The 15,163-nt window shown below is 47.6% G+C and overlaps 1 protein-coding gene across 1 annotated transcript in view; it reads right to left on the bottom strand.

Annotated features, from left to right (window-relative positions):
- Positions 1-1,796: 1,796 nt before the first annotated feature.
- The window catches only part of MYO7B (myosin VIIB), a 36,176-nt gene continuing 22,809 nt past the window's right edge, over positions 1,797-15,163 (bottom strand). The window contains exons 31-49 of the mRNA XM_026041589.1: positions 14,875-15,102; positions 14,486-14,653; positions 13,786-13,903; positions 13,556-13,682; positions 12,755-12,924; positions 11,911-12,092; positions 11,223-11,350; positions 10,526-10,681; positions 9,915-10,070; positions 8,177-8,332; positions 7,427-7,532; positions 7,191-7,304; positions 6,591-6,678; positions 5,504-5,610; positions 5,209-5,394; positions 4,506-4,622; positions 3,718-3,801; positions 2,828-2,947; positions 1,797-2,127 (exon numbers count right to left, since the gene is read on the bottom strand). Coding sequence (XP_025897374.1) covers positions 2,044-2,127; positions 2,828-2,947; positions 3,718-3,801; positions 4,506-4,622; positions 5,209-5,394; positions 5,504-5,610; positions 6,591-6,678; positions 7,191-7,304; positions 7,427-7,532; positions 8,177-8,332; positions 9,915-10,070; positions 10,526-10,681; positions 11,223-11,350; positions 11,911-12,092; positions 12,755-12,924; positions 13,556-13,682; positions 13,786-13,903; positions 14,486-14,653; positions 14,875-15,102 — 2,595 coding nt within the window. The 3' untranslated portion in view covers positions 1,797-2,043. The remainder of the gene's footprint in view (positions 2,128-2,827; positions 2,948-3,717; positions 3,802-4,505; positions 4,623-5,208; positions 5,395-5,503; positions 5,611-6,590; positions 6,679-7,190; positions 7,305-7,426; positions 7,533-8,176; positions 8,333-9,914; positions 10,071-10,525; positions 10,682-11,222; positions 11,351-11,910; positions 12,093-12,754; positions 12,925-13,555; positions 13,683-13,785; positions 13,904-14,485; positions 14,654-14,874; positions 15,103-15,163) is intronic.

The raw sequence follows: 15,163 nt of genomic DNA, 5'->3' as shown, positions 1-15,163 counted from the left end.
CCTTGGTGAGGGCCGGATGCTGCACACCCTGACGCTCACTTCGTACAGTTGGCTTGAGCTCCCTAACCAAAACACGTGGCTGTGGATTAAAAGGTTGTAATGCTGTACTTGTTTATATTCTTGTAATAAACTTTAATACATTTTGAATCTTCACGCTTAATACAAATGTATGAAAGGCTGTATGTTGTAAAGTAAAACTGGGAGGTCACATTTGCAGTAGTGAGCCAGAGTGCTCCAGGACCTGGAAGGATTGTCTAGGTTTGATTCCATACTGTGCCGGCTTCAAGTTTTGGATCCCTGCTGCTTTTATGGTGATGTGCTGGTTGATGATGATGTGCTGAAAGAAATACCTCTCTTTCAGAGGTTAGGCCATGCAAATCGTACTGGGTACATGAAAAAGCAGATGGGATCTGCCTGTGCTAGGTGGTTGGTAGGTTTACGGTGCATGGATCTGGAGTGAAGACTTGCTTGATGAAAAAGACATCATGATGGTTGATTTTTCTACAATGTTTATTTAAAAAACGGGAGCAATATGTCAGCTGCAAAATGTCCTTTGTGGAGGCACGGGGCAGAAGGCTTCTCAGCTCAGCGTGGCTAGAACAGGAACGGGCTGAGCCAGCACCTGAAGCCGATAGTCTCGGCGCTTCCATTGCCGGCAATGGCCATTGCTGCGGGAATGTTTAACTGCTTGCGAAAGGGTCGGCTGTCCTGACAAGCGCRGCACCCGCCGAGGTGCGGCAGCTGAACGGGCTCCTCGCCCTGCCGCATGTCCAGCGCTCCCTTAGAGTCGGGCTCGCGGCGCGCGCCTCTCCGAGGGGACGAGGGGACMGCGGCGCATCCGCCGCAGCCTGGGGAGGGAAGCAGCAGAGCTGCTTTCCAGCACTGCCGGATGGTGTCTCGAGGAACCTGAGGAGGTTCCTCAGGAGGGGCCGGATCAGGCCTTGCTCCCTGCTGGAGCTGACCAGCGCCACAGTGCACGTGTGTACGGCCTCCGGGCGCCTCCTGTGCGGCCCAGCTCGTGGGTTCATGAAGGACTACGTGGAGAACAAGTGCTAGACCACGTTTTATGGCTGAAACGGTCTGATAAACAGGAAATGGAGAAGATYGAGATAAATTAAAGCTATTAAAATTAGCAGCCGACATTCGTTTGCCTCATGAGCGAATGTCTGCATAACTCCAAGCTGAGAACATGGTTAGAGAGAAGAATGTCTCTTTTCAACAGCTGTCTGTTAGACCAAGTTTTTTAGTGCTGATTTGCCCTGAATAGCACAACTATAACTTGAAAGAAGAGCTGCTGAGTAGAAGTAATGGACTCAAAATCCAGACCCCTTTCTTGAACCTACGTATGTGGAAGCAGTCGTTAGTTTCTGAGTGCAGGAAGAACTGTRGAAGAAAGAAAAGCATCTAATTTAACCAAGGCAGCGATAAGCCAGCAAACAGCCCAAGAGGCTGGCGACACCCGCGAGTGACATTGATGTGGTGACAGTAACTGTCTCTCTTCGTCTACTATAATTTGCAGCACACAGCCTAGTGATAGAAGGATGAAAAACCAGTATTACTTGTAGGATCACTGAACACCTCTGACTATCAAAGCACATTTCTCCACTCTTAGAACTTTCCATTAGGAGGAAAAAATATTACCTTTATTTGCAAAGACTCAGAAAATCTATGTATTCGTAAGAGCACATGAAACGAGGGTAACTTTTCTTTCCAAAGGGGGAAAAAAATAAGAATGACTCTCTTTTCAAGATTGGAATAGACTTCTATCAGGAGGTTTCAAGATTAGTCTGGGTTTTTTTTTTCCTTTTTACCTCTAAATGCAAAGTGTGAATGGAACATACCCCATTTAAATAAGACACATTTGGAAAACATTTGAAAACATGTGTTCCCTTGAGCTCTTCTTGTGGCAGTATTTGAGCGGTGCAGGTCGTTGAGTGCGTGATCAGAAGCTGATCAAGCCGCATGAAGCTCAGTGTGTCTAAAATGCTGTTCGTTCTCGGGGAGGGAGCTGGGGGGTTTGGCACAGAGACAGCCCCGCGTTCCTCAGGCCGGCAGGTTCCTCTGCCTGTTGACAGCGCTCATGAGCAGCCGCACGTAGGACGTCAACAGGTCGTCCATTTTGTAGCCCTGCCAGAGAAGGAGGAAAAATTATAAAATCTCTCCCAAGAGGTCCAGAAGCAAAAATAACTTCCCTGTTGTGTTGCTTTGTCCTGTGTGGACATCTCTTATCTGTCATTGTTCAGAGGATTTAGCTTTTCCTCCATCTGCTCTTCCCTTCACGGTTTTACAGAAGGTTGCAGAACATCATCGTTGAACCCCAAATTTATTCTGTAACTTGCTATCTTGTGCTTGGGAATCCAGGCTTTCCTCTGAGAGAAGTTTTCCCCATGTTTTCTTTTTTTTAAAGGTTGTCTCTACAAGCTTATCTTTAAATRTGAATACAGGGTTGTTTGCCCAAACCCGTGGGCAGTTGGGAAGCAGTTCCTAGGAAAGGCAGTAACCCTCATTCAAAGGTGCACAGTCTTACAGCGGTGGTGTCGCTGCACAGCTGATGACACCATGCAAGACGGATGTCGTTGTAAATGAGCATTTTGTCTTCATGTCTCAGGTAGGTACAGTTCTGATATATGGGAAGAACTGGGGCAATTACCATTTTTCCTTATCTCTTTGGCTTATTTCTTTGCATCCAGTGACGTTATACAGCACTGAACTAATTCTAAATGGCAGTTACATTGGCATAACTCCTTCTGTGCCTGCATTCATTGTAAAGCCTGTTTTGGCCCCTGGCTTTCTAAGTTCTGGACACAGGCAGCAAAGTTTCTCTTACCAGAGATGTCTCACACAGGATCCTGCTTCCTCGTACCAGGTTTCCTATTGTCATGTGGAAGTACGTGCTCCCGCTGCTCCAGTTGGAGATTTTATTGAAGGGGTAAACTGTTAAAATATCCTGCAAGGTGAAAMAAACCAACGTAACTTACCTATGAATCAGTTCTCAAATGAAAACAGACTGTCACTTAAGAAAAACTGCAGACCTAGAGCCTCCTTTTTTAGATCCTGCTTTGTAGATGCAGTGGATCAAGGTAGGACTTGCATCCATACTTTTTATTTTTTTTATTTGGTTTATTGGCTTATTGTATTCTTACCAAGCAGATGAAGAGACTTTATTACGTATTGATCCTTGTCTTAGCACACTACCATTATATGTACAGTAACATAAGACTCAGTTTCATTCCCCATTAAAAGCAAATAGTGAAATTCATAAATTTTTTGCTTACGATCTGGGTATGTCCAGWTTGACTGGCGGGGTTAGAGAGTTTGTAAACGCTAAATCTGTAATTTGATGTAATTCGTAGACAAAGAGCATTTCCAGTAATGGATTTTCTTCTTTTGAAGTAAGTTTCTCWGTACACTGTCCATTCATCTGCCTTATCCTGATCCTACCACTTTGTCCAGGGCTATCCTGATAAACACTTTTTTCTTTTTCCCCAGAGATGCTCTAGTGCAAAAACCATCAAAAAGATCTTTGAGGCAATAACATATTCTTCACTTTCACACAGAAAGCAAATAGGGGGACCCCATCCTCTCCTAACTTTCAAGGAGAACTGACTTGCTGTCTGCGAAGTAGCACCGTCACTTAAATCCTTCACTGGAGCTGCCTGGTTAAGGCAGGTGACATTATTTAGAGGACTAGGCAAACTCTGGAGAAGCAAATGTTACCTTTGTCTTCTGATTTATCACGGAGACTCCTTGCTTGTTGATTGCAATCAGCACAATCTCTGGGAAATTCGGCTCCGAGGTTTGCTGTAGATGAGGAGCAAAGCGAGATAAGCCCAAAAAGTAACATGTGATCTACGCTAAGTCACCTTTACTAATGTCTAGTGCTGCCTTTCCTCATTACCAGGTCAGAGAACCGAAACCTCAACCTCTTTAGTATTATGTAATTGTTGCTTTGGATGTTGGATGACTTTTTTGGCTATACGTTGAAGACTTGAGCAACCGTTACATAAAAGCAGAATCGGATGTGTTAACTATCTAATAATAGGTTCAATAGTTGGATGCAAGACTACCCTTTTGGTGAGAAGTTAATGAGGAGAAATTAAAGTTACAAAGCAGGAAGTGATCCCTCTTGGCATCTACTGCAGAATGAGAGGATTAATACAGTTCTGATCTGAGGAGAAAATCCCTCGAAGAGCAAGTAGGATTTATAGCATTTTTGTGTGGACAAGAATGATGGGACAGTTAAGTATCTACATCTTCCATTCAACATATACACTGCCGAGGGATTACTTCTCTATTTGCAACTTCATCCCTTCCAGGAACTGGAACAACAACATAATCGGTAAGTAACAGGCATAGCTCAGGAGGTGTAAAAGAAATGGAAGGAATTCCTCAGGAAATGGTGGGAAGCCAGTTTCATTGGCACGTGGGTTTGGAATTACAGTCAACTCCTACYGCTAGTCACCTGGAAGAGGAGCAAAGCCTTTTGTGCAGGCTTTTAGACCTACCTTGACCTCAAAGAAGGCCGATCCGAATGTTGGCCACCGATAGACCATTTTGAGGAAGGCAACCTTGGCCTCGTCCACGGTTTTCCCCTCGTGTTTGTTGTATGCTGCAGTAATGCTCTGTGGAGGAAAACAGAGACAGAGCAGAGTTTGTAGGAGATGGGCTAGAGGCAAGAAGGAAGTCTTGATCAGCAAGTTCATCAGCAGAAGGGACGTGATGGAAGCCATGGCAAGGTACTGGTTTTTATTTTTGTGGTGCATTTTCGTGTGTTTCCTGCCAATAAATTGGATGAGAGAAGTGCACAAGCGCAGAGGAATGGATTCCAGGAAGAGGGATGACGTGGCATGAAACTTCAGAGAGCAAGTGTTTCCCCAGGTATTTATCTTATTTTCTATTGCAAAATACAAATCTTGCCAGTGGTGGCCAGTGTGTCCCTCACTGGATTAAGAATACCTGCTAAACCTTTTCTGTCTTTTGAATGAGCAAAGAGCTGTCTGCTATGAGCAGCACACACCTGGTGCAAAGGAACTGATTTGCTATGACCCGCTATGAAATATTTAAGGGCACCAATTTTCAGTTTTTCTATGAGATCCTCAAATCCCCAAAACAGGTAATCAAAAGGTAATGTGGCTCCAGGTGTTTCTTCTGGAGCTTTTTGGAAGCAGTATGGCCAGGGAAAGCCTTAACTAATGCTGAGACTCTTACCTTCTTCCACTCCTCTGGGGAGCCTGCTCGCAGCAGGTTGTCAGGCACCAGCTCCCTCAGGATTTTGGGGACGTTGGCCAGCTGTGAGCGGTCCGTGTTGAAGCGCACCTTGTAAATGAGCCCTGCGAGCTGCACAGCTTCTTCCTTGGAGCACTTGTGGTAGCCTCGGAGGTACTTGGGCAGCTCCTGCAAGAGACCCTCTCTGAGCACACACAGCAGGAGCAGGCTCACTTTCTAGAGAATTGAATGGATGGTGTGGCCTGCCTTCATAGCTAAGCCCTCGGGAGCTTGTTACCTGGTGGTAATGAAAAATTGAATCTGCTTTCAGGTCCTTCCCAGGAATTACATTCAGCCACAGCTTTCTCATGAAATAAACCTCGTAAGCCAGAGACAGCGGCGTCCCTAAGGAAACAATGTTCTGTTAGCAAGTCCTGCCGTCCTGTGGTTTGTAACTGACTGCTGAGTTTCCTCTTAATAATGAATGAGAAACAAAATCCCTGGCAAAATAGTGTGAAAGACAGTTTCAGAAGGCCCAAGAAGTGGTTAGTTGTCAGTTCGCTGATCACACAGTGATTTGAGGTGCAGCATCAGGCTCTTCAGAGAGAGCAGGAGGAGGTGGGAGTCTCAGCAACAGGGCTATTTGTTGTTCCTTGTTGCACAGGGGAGCTGCTGTTTCGAGTGCTGCACCCTGAATTCCCTTACACGGATGCAGGGACATTCTCTGATGGCTCTACTGAAAAGAACAGTGACACATCTCTATGTCGTGAGTTAAATCAGCAGTGGGGAAAAAGGAAGCTAGGAAGTCCTTGGTGCCTAATGATTCAAGCAACTGAACTGTAGCTTTTCTGAAATAAGCCAAAGTCATAATGGTTGAKCATGAAATTTGGGTGAAGTTTGAGTTAATGTAGATTTTAAAATGTAAAGTTAGTTATCCATGGGGGTGAATGGAAGAGCATTGCTGTCATTGCAGTTAAATGGCTTTATTCTAAGAGCATGCTCCCTTGGCAGTACAACTTGGGCTGTGATCGAAATGGCAGTTTTCTAATGACCCACAGAATGGGAGTAGCATTGAGTCGAGAGCCTACTGACAGGGATTTGCTGATACCTGGTCTGGCAGTGCCTGAGCCTTGGACATTATACAGGATTTACTACCTGTAATTTGTGTGCATCCAGCTGCAGTCTGGGATGCAGCAGGTCAGGGCTTAGCAGGCACAGTGGGGATGGGCTTAYGGTTGGACTTGATGATCTTGAAGGTCTTTTCCAACCATTATGACTCTGTGATTCTATGATCTTTGGCACCAATCTAATTCCCAGTRAGATCCCCAAACAAACATGTTCTGGTGCTTTTCACACCAGTGACTGGCTGATGACACCTTCCTTACCATCTTTCACTGGTTTGCTCTTCCTGTTCCAATCTGTCACCTGTCTCAGCGAGTCAAAGAAGTAGTCTGCTTCGTTCTGACTGATCACCTGGAAGAAGCCAAGCAGTGAACAGGGAAGATGGTAACAGTAGATCAAATAAAATACTACCGTGCCAACATACCCAACTAACAGGCTGCATTATCTTTCTCTGTCTGTAGTGAGAGAGCTAAATGGTGGCAGTAAAGACAGAGACAAAGGGAAAGAACAGGAGAAATAGGAAGAGGAAGGCTTGTGTGGTTTTCATTTCATGGGATTTTTATTCTCTATTCTGTTTTTGGTTTTTTTTCCTCCCTTCATCTTGCTTGCATTTCTTTCCAACACTTACTGAAGGCAAGCTGAATGCCTGCTCTATTCCTAGCCATCTTCTTCTCATAAATAATGACAGACATTGGGTTCTCAAAATTAAGTGTCAGGTGCTGAAAGTTCTAGTCTTAAGTTGTATTCCCTCAGTAAGACAGAAACTATGTTGCTTGGCTTAAGATATGGTGGCTTAGGTGATCTGGGCAAGTAGCTGAAAAGCAGAGAGTTTGGCTACTCTGCTCTAGCTGAGAAAGAGTTACCTTGTCTGCAATCTTGACAAAGAGGCTGAAGCCTTCCCAGGAGCTGAGCTGCAGTTTGGAAGCGATATTCTGACACAGAGTCCGGATTTTGGTGTTTGTTCCCACATCCAACGCCTACAAGAAAAGAAGGTGCTTGTTATGTGGCAGAGAGGGGAAAAAAGAGAAATACTGTAGATCTTGAGACATGCTCCTGCATGAGCACAGCAGGTCAAGGCTGAGAAACCAGAAGTTCTCACCTGCTCTGTGTCATTGGGGAGGCAAATCTTGAGTGAGATCTTGGTGTTGTTCTGCAAGATGGCATCAACCTCCACAGGGTGAGGGGCCCACTTCCTGGAGCCACTCCTGGAAAACGCCAGCACCACCACAAGAGATGTCAGTGCTGGATGCTTGTTCAATCCCCRAGGAGCTGAACAACAGGGTAAATTCCATCCAAAATGCTATTACTGGGCCCGGAGCGGGCTCTAATCCTTAATGCCAATTCAGCACATTAACAGAGTGAGAAATAGAGGGTCTTATAAGCACGCTATTTTAAAAGTCTCTGCAAGAAGTTTGCATGGAGAAGGCATCTTCCTAACCAGTTCTGTCATCCCCTTGAGTGTACTCAGCAACACTGTTCCTTCCTGAAGTGTGAAGACAAGGGCCACTCAGACTTCAGGAAGCTCTCTAGGGTGAATGCCCCATCGCGTGCCCCTCAGCAGGACAGGTACTCCAGGGCAGAACGAGGGAAATGCCAGCTCCTCTGAGGTGCCCTCATGCCAACAGCCAGGTAAAGCTCAGGGTTTTGCTCGTTTGGGGTTCACAGCGAGTAGGAACTGGCTGTGTTGCTCCTTTCTTCCCAGGATCTACTTTGTAAATGTAAAAACGTACACTAAAAAAAATGTAAAGAGAGAAAAGAAACAGTCCCGGTATCTCATCTGCTGTGACTTTCTGGGCACCACATCCATGATTCCTGCACGTGCCGGGCTGGCTGTATCCAAGGTGTTTACCTCATCACTCTCTGAATTCTCCGACTGCAGTCCAGGGCCAGGGGCTCTTTCTGTCGCGTTTCCATGAATTTCTGGGCGTGCTTCAGCAGGGACTTGCTGGGTGGGAAGAGGCCGGTGCAGAGCCACAGGAGCTGCCAGCCCCGGGTCACGCTGTACCTGGGAACACAGAGCAGGGGCCCCGCTGCAGCGCTCCCCTCCGCCAGCAGCAGCTCCAGGGAGGAGAACACTCCCTGGAGCCGGGACGCTGCCGGGCAGCAGCAGGGCTTTCCACGGCGCCGGCAGGCCCTGTCTGTGCACTGACCCCAGCCCGTACGCAAAGATAATTCCAAATCCGGACTGATGAATATTCATGACAGTTGCAAAGCTCATGAATAAACATAAGCTCCAGTTTATGATCATGGCAGGAGTGTCCCCAGTGTCATTCTCTTTGTAAGCCACGGGCAAGGCTCTGTTTCAAGCTCCCCTTTATTTGAATTGTGCTTTCTCAGTGGTTTGGATTCCTCTCCACTCTGTGATCAAGGGCTTTGCTTGATACTTATTTGTCCCTAATGCACGTTTCTGCTCTGAAAAATGACCACGGGGGTGGCACTGTATATTGAGGCAGTTGCTTCTGTTAAAACTCCAGGTGAAGTTTGTGCTCTTTGCAGGCAGCTCTTCCAGGCCGGCCCGTTCTGCCAGTGCAAGCTTTGGTGCCCCCCTGTCACGGGTAGGAAGGACTCTGCCCCGGGGAGGAGGCCAGAGGCTCCTCCAGCAAAGCCAGGGCAGAGCACGTGAAGCAGCGGCCCRGGGCGCTCCCAAATGCTCAGTGCAGCACCTGGGTGCCGGTGAGGAGAGCCCGCGGCTCTGCTTCCCGGGGCCCCAGGGCTCGGCCCAGTAGAGACGCCTTGGCCTTTTCCCCAGTTAMTTTTCTGATCGCGCAGACCATTAAACACTGTTTTAATCCCATTTACGCTCTATAGATCTGTGATGTTTGTGCCTGCGTGAGAGCAGGATGTGGTCAATAGGGCAGCAGCCTGGGAAGGATAAAAAAGTCTGGCTTTTTCTGGCTGTTCTAATGAAAATATATGGAAATAGGCACTTTTCAAGCACTGTTTTTTTCCACATCAGTGATCTTGCTCAAAACAGTGAATGATCCACAGGGCTAAACGGGTAGGGGTACAGCAAGAATGGCACTGGCACCATGGTTACACAGCATGCACTGAACAGCCCGTGGGATTTACTGCATTGCAAGAAAAAGTAACAGCTAATAGTTACCCTCGTGGCAAAAGTTCCACAGAGTTTAACAGTCTTTGAGGAACAGCAAGAAAGAAAATGATCAAGTGGATCAATTGGATCAAAAGGAAGCTCCTTTTCTAACTTTTGCAATGACACATTACTAGGAATGCTAGGAATTGACACCCATCTTCCTCAACAAATTGAACTATTTTACTAGTATTTCTAGCCTTTTACAGTCCAGTTCCCCAGGAAGTGGGTCAGCTTATCCATTTTACAGGTGGGGAAGGAGAGCCTGGGCGTTTGTGTGACCCATCCRCCCTGCAAGGCAGCCCCGTAAGCTGGGCAATAAAACCACTCCGAAGGAGTCACTACTCGTGTTAAGAGATTTGGTGTGAGCTACACGCCCGTAGGATGGCGATAAGGGTCACTCCAGCATCGCCCAGGCTTCCCCTGGCCCCGTCTCGCTCGGGGACGAGACGCAGCCACGACGCAGGACGCTGGAGCACGGCGCCCAGGCCGCTACCTGTTCCTGTTCTCCGTGAGCTGCTTCATGATCTGGCAGTAGATCTCGTCGCGCAGAAGCTCCTCCTGGATGGCCGCCACGAACACCTGGTCGGTGAGCTCGGCCGAGCAGTGCGCCTGCTTTGACGGGTAGTCCCCCATGAACTTCATGATGGCTGCACGCGCCGTCAAGGACAAGCGGGTCCACTTRGGCAGGTCAGTCCAAAGCACCACTGGGGCCTTCCCATAAGGGGCTCTGGTCAGGTGTGGGTGGCAGCTGCTGGGAGGAAGGACCGAGCCTGCTCCCTGCGCCCTCTCCAGCTCAGTGTGGCAGTGGGTATGGCTGGTACAGCACTAACTGCCCTGAGCACGTGCAGGAAATCCCTCTCACTGCTAATCCCTATCTCAGTTACACAGGTTAGCACAGGCTGTGGCGCACTGGGGCAGAATGGGAACCTTTTCCCACTAGAAAAGGAAACAAGGCTACGGTAGCTCTTGTCTTGCRCATCCTGCGCCTCCTTTGGTGCAGGTGTGCCCCTTTAAAGTGGATTCCAATGGAAGCAAGTTTAGTGGAGGCAGCTCTTCCTCTCCCTGAGAGTCCTCAGGCCCAAAGGCAAGAGTGAAAGGATATCAATGAAGGCCTGACAAGCCAGGTCCCGAAGATCAGCATCCATGCACGCGCTCTTCAGCAAGGGCTGCTTCAAGGGCTCCTTGGAATGTGCCCACAGCTGACTGYGCGCGCGGGATTTCTGGAGAACAGCCTTGCTAATGGATTCCTTCTCAGGAGTCCTGCRGGGAGACACAGGCACGTAGCACAAATACACTGGATCAGGACTGCTGTGAGCATAGGAAGTCATCGTCACAAAGACTTACATCTCATATATCCTCCACATATCCCCATATGACATATTCTACAGGGAAYTGTAGTTTCTTTTAGATTCAGAAGGGGAAGGCTTGCAGGAAGGAAAGAGGGTTAGAAGACTTCCCCGCTGCTTTCCAAGGCCTGGCATATGGCCTGGCTTAGCTAGCAGGTAAGTGCTGGAGAGAGGTGAGAATTAAGCACAGGGCCTGCTGAGAGGAAATAAAAATTCCAGAGGAGAGTTGCACACTCCTCCACTTACATTTCTGCAGGCAAAAGAAAGAAGCAGACCGTGCAGCAGAACCTCTGCAGGCCCAGTGTCACGCTTCATTGCAGGGAACAGAGGGAAGAAATTCAGTCAAAAATGGGCGCTGCAGTTCCATCCTAGGCTTTAAGGYTGCTGAAGAACTACAGACTTTTCTAGGAGACATACTGCACCGGGAGCAGTTCCTCCGGCACAGGAAGCTTCACCTGAAGTGTTCGTAGGAGAATTCCTCCAAAGTGTAAGGCTTCGTTCTGACATCCTCCTCATCGGGSTCCTCCATGTGGGAGTTCTGGGACGCTGTCCTCCTCTGGTCTGGGGACATCAGCAGCAAACTCTGCAAGGGGAGAGCCACAGAGAGGGGGCTGCTGAAGTGCTAACACAGACAGCTGGCTTATAACAAGCTGGAGTGTGCTCGGCAGCAAGACACACAGCACCCTGAAAGTATTTTCTCAGGCTCAGGAAAACATCAGGAGAAGAAAGACTTGAGAGTTGGAGACCCAAGAAAGCCATTTACATAGACCTAGTAGCAGTGGTCATCCAAGTGTGTGTGATCCAAAGTATCCAATATACTGAGGCTTCAAAACCAAAGAGAGAATTAATTACAGGCACTGTGCATCTTTTTCTCTTAATTACAGCTAATTTCAAGACTGAACTTTCTTATGGTGAATGGAGCATTATTTAGAAAGTCATTGCTTTTGTACTACTGCAGTCTTATCCTTAGAGTCTGGGCTGATTTTTGTTTTGCTTTCAGATATGACAGAATAAAATGGGAGATATAGAACTTGTCTGATTTGGAAGGAACAATCATCTTCCAGATACGAATTTAATCATAATTAGCACTGTTACAGCATTTATCTTGCAGCCTCTTCAAAAAGAGTGCTAAGCTTTTCTTACCAGCAGTTGACTAGATGGTTTTGTGAGAGAAGGAATGATGTAGATGTCTTCTAAAGACACATTCCCTGTTTTGCCTGTCCGTTCATTCTGGGCACTGATCCAGGCAGAATTTGCATCCAGCCTTTTGTCTTCCGTGAGGATTAGCAAGTCTCCCTTCTTGAAGGGCAGGATGGCAGGGTCTTCTGGAAACAGAATAAGGAAATACTGTTCAGGCTTGACAGGCCAAGAAAATGGAAAGGGATTCAATAGGAATGACGAGGGAATGGTGTTTTCAAAGTTTGAATCCAATTAGCAATAGCAAGTGTTTTGTGTAAATATGCCATATCACTCAGCAACACTTCAGAGAAAACACTGAAATTTGCTCTAGCATCCTGATTTTATTCCACTGAAGCCAATGGCAAAACTCCATTTGACTCAAATGGCTGCAGAATTTGTGAGCAGATCATGTTGCAGGGTGTGGAAATTAGCAGTGATAAGTAGCTAAACTTAATATTTACATCATCAATACTTCCTTACTGCTCCAGGCAACTGTATTCCACAGGAGCCTCCAGCTTGCCAGTTCCGTGAAGCTCTTCTGGAAAATGTTTCCAGGCAGCTCAGGAAACCGCAGCGTCCTGCTCCAGGGCAGCCCGAGCTCTTGGGAGCTGCAGTAGCTAACGGAAGGCTAATCTGTATCCACTGCCCCCTGSTCGCTGCTGCTCTGCTGAGGCATGCGCGTTCCTCCTGCAGCGGCGTGTTGCTGCATGGGGTCCTGCTCCTCTCTGAGCTCTTGCACACAAGTGCTGTTCATTCTCCCAGGGCTTCTCCCAGCTCTGCAGCAATGTTATCAGGTGATCACACCTACCTTGGGCTTTYTTCTCTTGCATTGCCACAGCAAATCGTGATCTTTTCTTCAGCCCTTCCAGGAACATAACCACCAGCTCGGCAATTACGACGCTGTTGACAGACGTGAGGACAAACTCCTCCCCACGAAGTGTGATGAGAGTGCAGCTCTGTCCAAAGGATTTCACTGCCCTATATGTTATAGAACAGTTTGTTACCAGAATAACTGMAAAGATTGCAGAGCTATCCGGAATCACATCCAAGGCACCAACAAATCCTTGTCGATGACTCCCTGAGGATGAGCTCCTAATTTGTCTTCTCATGACTGGTAGGTGAGAAGGACCAAAGTGATCAAACTCGCTCTGGATTCCATTTCCCCATGTTTTTGTAGGGAAGTGCCTCGTTCTAGACAGAAGAGCACCCTTCTGTTGGAGTGACTCCCTTCACAAACAGGTGTTTTTCCTTTATGTAAGGAAAACTTTTCCTTTCCTGTGTCCTGAGTGATATGGTGCAAGGAGGTGTGCCCTGAGCAGGCCAGTGGTGACCCTATTTCCCACAGCAATAGGTGACCCTATTTTCCACCTCACCTGAGGCGCATTCCCAGCACACGGACCTAATGACAGCTTAACTGGGCTGCTCATCTGGGCCTTTCTTATCCTGACTCATGTTTGTGCTTCCTTACACCTTCCAAACTGAGCAGCATCACTACAGATTCAAATCAAATTCCCCAAAGGAAAGGCAGAGAAAGTGTCCTTCCCTCCCACACRGAAACCCCATTCCGAGTGTGTGCAGAGCTGCCTTGGCGGGATCGTGTGGCACTCACCTGTTGGTGTGGATGCCAGTGATCTCCGGGAAGGTCAGCTCAAGAAGCCGCTTTTCAGACTCATCCAAGAAGTAGATACCTTTCCAATTAACGGCAACTATAAAGTGGTTCTTGGGCAAGCTGGGACCTGAAAATGCAGGAATAGTTCCTTATTAATGCATATAACGCCCTCCTCTATTATCTTTATGTTATCTTTTATCTGTCCTCTATTCCCAAGTTCCAGACATTACCTGAAAACTTTGTGACTTCAAAGAATCTCGAAAAAAGCAAAGGCCACTGAAAGCGAGCAAAATCCACGAGCTGTTCTTTCACAGCCTGGCGGGAAAGCCGGTCCTGCGTGTATGGGGCCTGCAATACAAAAGGAGGCCAGGGCTTCCTCAGCAAAATCTTATTTGCATAATCTGCAAAAGTGCAGATAATGAAGAGCCGGCCTCATCCCAGAGCATCCCGACAGTCCTCTGTTATCACTGACATCAAGTGCCCCTGCAGAAAGTCAGTGAGGAGCAGACGAGTCTCCAGGTTTCAAGACACGTGCAGCTAGGGCTGTGAGCAGGTCTGTGCAGCCTTTCGGATTCCCCTCAGAACTCCAGCTCTGTTTAACCCACTACAGCTGCCATGAGAATAACCTAGCTAACCCTACCCAGGTCGAAAATAACACTCCATTCCATGCCAATAATCCCGACTCAGTGATCAGCTGGGAGGTTTTTAGACACTCTTTAAAAGACATTCCATTCAGTGATTCATTCTCTTGTTTCTTGTCTTCCTGTTGAGCCATATGTGGAAGAGTAAAAAGATTCCCTCTCTCCCACTCTTAACTACTTGCAGGAGATAAACTGAGAGGTTTGTCTTCCCTCTACAGACCATAAATGGAAGCGATGAGAGAAGGTAGCACTCGAGTGCTCCCCCAGCAGTGCCAGACCAGACTCTTACCTTGGCATGTGCGTAGGTTATAAGGCTCACCCACTTTTCCAGGGGCTTGGACTTCAGCTGTTTCAGTGGGATACAGTCGTGGAGCACTTTTTGCACTAGCTCATTGTGGATGGAATCTCCAAACTGGATGTAACAATATTTTGCACCTATCTCCACCAAATCATCCTCCTGAAACAATCAATCTGTTAGAAGAGTCCTAGAAACATGTCATAAAGTCCACCTAGCCTTATCTATCCTTGAAGGCAGTTTAAAAACTCATTTGTTCTCTATTTTTGATAGCATTYCAGTATAAGGAGAGAGGAACTTCACAGAATCATAGTGTCAAGGAGAATAACGGCAAGGATATTAACCTCTCTATTGCTTTGTCTGTTTATGAGGATGGGACCCACCTTCTCACAGTGGTACTCTCCAAAGCGGATCCCGCGAATGACTTGGTGGTAAATGAGGTCGGTGCTGAAGGGATCCTCCTGGCAGTTGTGCCAGGGCGTGAAGATCTCCTTGCGGAAGTAGAGCCGCCAGGGCGCGTTGCGCTCGTGGGTGCCCCGCTCCTTCCCGAGCTGCTCGCACTGGGAGATGGCGTCCAGGACGTGATCTCGTCCTCCGCCCAGCGACCAGACCTAGCAGAGAGCACCAGCACGTTTACTGGCATGCCTGCTTTGGACCTGCGTGACGCGCAAC

This window comes from Nothoprocta perdicaria, unplaced genomic scaffold (assembly GCF_003342845.1).
Source record: "Nothoprocta perdicaria isolate Ctin4 unplaced genomic scaffold, notPer1 scaffold_289, whole genome shotgun sequence".
NCBI classification, from domain to species: domain Eukaryota; kingdom Metazoa; phylum Chordata; class Aves; order Tinamiformes; family Tinamidae; genus Nothoprocta; species Nothoprocta perdicaria.
This window is presented reverse-complemented; position numbering and strand designations above follow the sequence as displayed.